General features: G+C 40.4%; 1 protein-coding gene across 1 annotated transcript; it reads left to right on the top strand.

Moving 5' to 3' along the window:
* Positions 1–705: 705 nt before the first annotated feature.
* On the top strand, positions 706–5,840 carry tmem72 (transmembrane protein 72). Its single transcript, XM_029449732.1, has 5 exons — positions 706–816; positions 3,646–3,712; positions 4,513–4,584; positions 4,854–4,993; positions 5,273–5,840. The coding sequence occupies exons 1-5, from the start codon at positions 741–743 to the stop codon at positions 5,692–5,694; spliced, it is 777 nt and encodes a 258-aa protein (XP_029305592.1). The 5' UTR covers positions 706–740; the 3' UTR covers positions 5,695–5,840.
* The last annotated feature ends 423 nt before the right edge of the window (positions 5,841–6,263 follow it).

The raw sequence follows: 6,263 nt of genomic DNA, 5'->3' as shown, positions 1-6,263 counted from the left end.
TGGATGCTGCATGCATGACTGCGTTCTTGAAAAAGAAAAAGTGTTTCTGATGGTTTGATTTCACTGAATCACCCAAATCCTCACAACAAGGTAACATTACACAGAGGAACAAGAAGGGAAGTTGTAGGTAGGGGACAAGAAATGATTTGCATGGGAAGCAAGGTCACCGATCTCCTCTCTAGTTCTAGGGTGTGTACAAATGATTGCTAATTCTGAACATGTGTGTGTCCATGTGTGTGTTCATTAGTTTTATTAATTATTCACAGATAATGTTTAACCAACTCTAATGACAAATGTGATACGGTGCACAAATGACTCCGCGCTAAACTGTTTCACCTTGACATACAGTGTGGAATGCAAAACCAGCTGAAAGTAATGTTATTAATGTGTGTGTGTGTGTGTGTGTGTCAGTGTGTGTGTGTGTGTGTGTGTGTGTGTGTGTGTGTGTGTGTGTGTGTGTGTGTGTGTAAGGCTGATTATTATTGGAGCAACAGGGGCATTGAGTCACAATACTTTCAGAGGTAAACTCGTCTAGTGTAAAAGGCTTCACATCATGGCACTCATGGATTACCGTACTTTGGTTTCTTTCTTTTTTTACCAGCAACCATCCATCTAGCTAACAATCAACTATGTCTAGAATGCAACTTTAGAAACTAATAGGCCACCAACTATTTCAGATAGTGTTCGAGAATTGTGAAGGTTGCATTTTTAAGCAGTGAAGAGTGAAAGTATTTGAGATTATGGGGAACTCAGAGAGTGTTTGGTGGATTGTAGTGGAGTGCGCCTGCAGGATACTCGGTGTTTCTACAGCAACAGGTACGATATGAGTATAAAAAGATCAAATTCAGACACATGTGTATTACTTAAAGTTTTAGTATTGGCTTCATATAGTTCTTTCGATACACTAACAGATGCAAAATAGACTCCTGATCCTCTCTCTGATAAGTTCTGTAATCAGAGCGTACATGCTGCGGTAAAAAACAAAACAATTAGCCCCAAACATTCAGCATTCAAATGTAAGTTATTGTAGTAACTTGTCATATAAGTTATACATTGCATATGTTATAAAGTGTTGCAACCTGTTTTTATACCTGATATTAGACTCTCTGTCTGCGCTGAACGGTTACCTTTTTTAGAAATATTTTTAAGCTCTCCTTTGGGGGAGAGTTATACAGCTGGGGTTTGTGATGATTTCATAAACCCAAAAGTGTTAGGTCAGATGGTGATGTTGGCCAACTGTACTCTTGACCTCCAATAGAACACCAAACCATCTCTTGGATGATATATAGAGCATATAAAAAATACTTGATGATGCATAACATCGCTATCATGGTCGCTCCTTTGTTTTCCTTTACACAAGAACAGATTGCATACAGTTCTCTTAGCCACATTAAATCATCACAGGGGAACTAGCTCTCTGGTTGCCGCCTCCTTCAAAAATATGGGACCCCCCCCCCACTTAAATTCAAACAGCTGCAGACACTGAACATTTACTGAGAGACATGTGCCTCACATCACACCAAAACCAAGCCCCTGTATCCAGCTGGTTTACTGGGCTTATGTGATCACAAGCTGTTATACATTCACACCTACAGGAGCTTTCTGTGCATTGTCTCTATGTGTGTGTGTGTGGGGGGGGGGGGGGTCCACGTGCGCCTCTGTCTCTCTGTCTGTGTGTCTGCATGTCTTCGTCAGCCTGTCTGCCTCTGTGTGTGTTCTGTAGACAGACAAACGTGCCGGGAGCACCTATATGTTAATACCCAGCTGGTCTATATGCAGCGTTAATTCCTCTCTTGCTCTATAAAACTACCAGAAACTATTCAGCCACATTCCTCTGATGTCCCTCTGGTGCCGATTCTATCTCTGAATTCTGGTAAGCCAGAGAAATTGTTTCCATGTGTTTAGTAATCACCACTTAACAATGCTTACCTTTTTTATACCTCACAGGAAAAAGATGGATTAACAAAACAGGCTTTCCTTTATAGTTTTCAAGACTTTGTTGTCAACTAACTTGACATGTTTCATATGAGGTCAAATGTGTTCTGGTCTGGTTTTTCTAATAAAGGAATATTTTTGACATTATTGGTTTCTTGCCAAGTTAGATGAGAGGATTAATATCACTCTCGTAGCTTTCTGTTATCAATACAGGCATCAGCTGGTTATCTTAGCGTAGCATAAAGACTCAAAATGGGAAAACAGCTAGATCGGATCTGTCCAAAGGTGACAAACATACCAGCCTACCAGCACCTCCAAAGCTTACAAATTAAAAAGGTCAACTGTCTCTCAATTTTTTAAACTTCACAAAATCCGATGGTTTTTGGAGAAGTAACTTCCTGAAGTATCCACTGGTTGTCTGGTAACCTGACAATGATGACAAGATGCAAGGAAGAGGCTGTGCATGGCCAAGAAATGCATAACGTTTAGATTAGTAATATATAGAGTAGCTGATTGACAGAGCTAGGCGAGCTGTTTCCCCCTGTTTCCAGTCTCTACGCTAAGCAAAGCCAGCCGGTTGCAGGTAGTAGCTATAAATGTACCATACAAACAAGTGCTGCCAATCTTCTTGCACTGTACCCAACACAACCTTTGCCCTGTAGTGTTAATCCTGTCAACCAATGTATTAAGTTATTTCTTGTCTTGTTTAAAATAATTTTTTTAATTCAAATTAAATTAAACACATTTAAAAAAGAATGGTATCAATCTTCTCATCCAACTTTCAGCTTATTTCCCAAAATGTCAAACTTTTCCTTTAAAATATTAGGAAGGTGGCAGTGTAATAAGTATAGATTAATCAAATGAAATCACTTTATTGATGTCTTCAGGAGTATTTATTTTTCTCGTCTCCCACTGCAGTGAAGTCAGAGGTTATGAACAGCTCTAGGAGAGATTCAACGTCCTGCTCAAGGGCACTGCAGCAACTTCCAGTTGCAGCCCAGCATCCCTTCTTGAAGAAATAATGCTCTGTCAAATACTATCATTTATTACTCATAATTCCAAAATGTAGAAGGACTATCAACACACCATGACGCCTAATGACCACTTCAGCTACAACTGGCAAAGCTTTTTAAAATGTCATGATTCTGCTCTGCCCGAGGATATGTGTTCAGCGTCCACTTTAATAAAATCACCTAGCCTACTGGCACTGATGATGGTAAATACCAGCATAAGTAAGCGATTACGACGGAAACAATTACAACAATTACTAATATTAAGTATTCTCTAAGTGACTTTATATAACATATATAATCTGTTCAATACTCCCCCCTGGAGTGAAACTAGAACTTCTAGTTAGATCACTTCAGGGCAGCTCAAGTCAATCTTTATTGCTCAATAAAGGGTGAAATGGTTTAATTCAAACGTCACAGCTACAAGTATGTCTGAAAGAATTCAGTGAAGACTATCTTGAAAAGCAACATGACAAAGAAAACATGTTTTTTTTTTAATACACAAAGTGTGTATCACAGTTGTAACAGTATTAATGCATGTTTGAGGAGTTATATTTAATCACCCAAGTTTGGACCAGCAACCCTTCCTGCAACTGACAAGAAAATCATGAACTAAGCCTGACATCTGGTGGACATCTGCTCACCAGTAAATCTCAGAATACAAAACAAAGAGAAAATGATCTTCCTGTCTCTTTTTCAGTGTTGTGTGCTGTGGGAGTGGAGACCCTGCAACAGGGAGAATTCAACAGCCTCGGCATCTACCTAGTGTAAGTGCTTAGGTTTTGTAGTCCACCTTGTAATATACTGTTACTGTATGAATTTAAACCTCCTGACTCTAGTCTACTTAAAACTAAACTGGTGGCATTCCTACGTTACAAATACAGCGCCTGGATTTTAATATAACAAAGAATGTGCGGCCTGAGGGCTTGTAGAATACAATTACAATACTGTACTTGCCTTCATAATCACTAGTACAGTATATACACACACTTGCAAAGAGCCAGAAGGATGACGCGAGGTGGATGGCAGAAAGGAGACCAGCCCTTTAGTGCTGCTTGGTATTATCTCTGTGGCTCACAGCCAAACTCCCACAGAGCCGCAGGGAAACCTCTCCCGGAGGAGAACAGAAATGCATGTTTATTCTGTCAGTAAACACAAATGCAGACTAACGCTGCATCGACACACACACAGAAACACACAACTCAGCGATAACTCTTTAGAGAGAGGGAAGTGTACGATGACGGCTGGTCTGAGGGCATTTTTCTGGTTCATTAGATTAGATGGTCATCAGACTATTGAAACGCAAAATAGAGAAGAGGGCATACAATAGCAGCAAACAGTAGAAACAAACAAGAACTTTTAAATGCCAAGTCTTTGGCACAATATGAAGGTGATATCTCTTCACTTGAAGCATCCCTTTGCTACCCTCATTTTGGACAATCTTCTCCCACAGCGCTAGATAAAATAAACAGAAACTGATATGATTAGATCTAGTTCACGCAGTTTAGAGAGAGTTTACTGATTGTATCACCGTATCAGTTTCATCTGGCTCTATTTCTCCTCCCAGAGTGTCATCTGTTGGCATCATGATGTTTGAGCTGGCCTTTTTCCTGGACACGCTTCTGTTAATGTGTCTGCCGTGAGTACACAACACTCATCTATGTTTTGCATGGATACTTAAGCATGAAGAGGGAAAACCACATCTAGTATAATTTTCTGAGGTAATTTAACCAACTATGAACAGTGCGAAGCCGGTCCTAAAACCTAAATCTGAACATGGACTATTAGTCTCTCATTATGTCTGGCATATCAGCATGCACATATTTAGCTGTCTTTACTGTCAAAATAATCTAATTCCAGTCCCTGTTACCATCTCAGTCCTTCTCTTCTTCCTATCTTTCTATAAAGCTGTCCTCCAAACTGGCAGCTGTTTGTGTTGTGGGGGAAGATGGCTCGAGTCGGAGGCTTCCATAAATTCCTCTATTACTCCATAATGTCAGTGGTCTGCTTCTTGCACCCTGTGTTGGTGTGGCATGCAATCATCCCAGGTAAAATAACACTGGCATGTAGCATACACACACACCAATAATTACAGTAATATTTACTGCACTGTTAGTGTCATAATCGGCCTTTTCAGCAGCAGACATGTTGACTTGATACATGAGGAAAAGCATCGGTGTAGATAATAACATTAAGCGCTGACAGTGTAAAAGTGAGCCAGCATGCACACTATCAGGACAAGAAATCATTAATTTCATGCGTATTTCCTACTGTAGCATGTCAAAATGTCTTCTATGAAACATATAGAATATATTTTCTCATTGCAGGGACAATGCTTCTGGTGACAGCTTTTTTCAACTTCCTACTAAGCAAGAAAACAAAGATCAAATCTCCAAAAAGGCCACAAGAGAGCCACAGCGACCAAGGTCCGACCACTGTCTGTGTGACAGAAGGGGCAGCCTCGAACAGCACGGTCTCATTCTTTCACGTGGTGATGGGAAGGAGAGGGGGTGGAGACCGCTGCCTTGGCCCAGGAGAGAGAGGAGAGAGCGTCCAGGGCATGCTGGAGTTGGAGCAGACAGCAGCACCTAAAGGCACAGACAGAGAGAGGAGGAGGTGGATAGAGAAGAGACTGATAAGCTTGAGAGGTAGAGAGGAGCCTGTGGAGAGAGAGATGGAGGAGATGGACCGATACTGTGAGCCAGAGCCAGACACCACCTCAGACACTGCGCCTATGATTACTGACTGAACGTGCCTGTGCGCACAGACTGAGCTCCTTACTGATATCACACAAAGGAAAGCACATGTAATGTATTCATACTGACTGAGTGCTACTAGCCGGTGCTTCACTGTGACAGATGTTTAGCTGTAAATAATAATATTATAATATGTCTGAACAGCCAAAATGAGACTTTTGAGCATTTTTGAGTGTTCAGTAACAATAACCTGTGTATTTCTGTAATTACATATCCAAAATATGAAGATTATTAAATGCTTTTATTAAATGTTCTACTGATTTGTATTTTTTCTATCCAGATCTATCCATCTAAGTGTTTTGAACAACAATTTGATCTTCAAATGTATAAATTAAATGAAACCATTTGTACCTACATGAGCATGTGGGTGGCTTTTAGTCAGATCTTTTGCAAAGCCAGCATTGATTGAAGAGTAGACATTAATGCCGAGTAATCCAATCCAGTTTCTGCAGCATGCCTTATTCATGAGGTAATAAATTAGATCAACTGTTTCATTCATTCAGACAAAATGTGTGTGAATGTGACTGGGAGTAGCAGGAATTAGAGCTTGTGCAGGTGCATG

This window comes from Cottoperca gobio, chromosome 15 (genome assembly GCF_900634415.1).
Source record: "Cottoperca gobio chromosome 15, fCotGob3.1, whole genome shotgun sequence".
Taxonomy (NCBI): domain Eukaryota; kingdom Metazoa; phylum Chordata; class Actinopteri; order Perciformes; family Bovichtidae; genus Cottoperca; species Cottoperca gobio.
Note: the sequence above shows the minus strand (reverse complement) of the source record. Positions and strands in the feature narration are given on the sequence as shown.

Coding starts and splice junctions, on each gene's coding strand:
- tmem72 (XM_029449732.1), top strand. CDS start 741: ATGGGGAACTCAGAGAGTGTTTGGTGGATTGTAGTGGAGTGCGCCTGC. Junction 817..3,645: donor CGGTGTTTCTACAGCAACAG/GTACGATATGAG, acceptor TCTCTTTTTCAG/TGTTGTGTGCTGTGGGAGTG. Junction 3,713..4,512: donor AGCCTCGGCATCTACCTAGT/GTAAGTGCTTAG, acceptor TTCTCCTCCCAG/AGTGTCATCTGTTGGCATCA.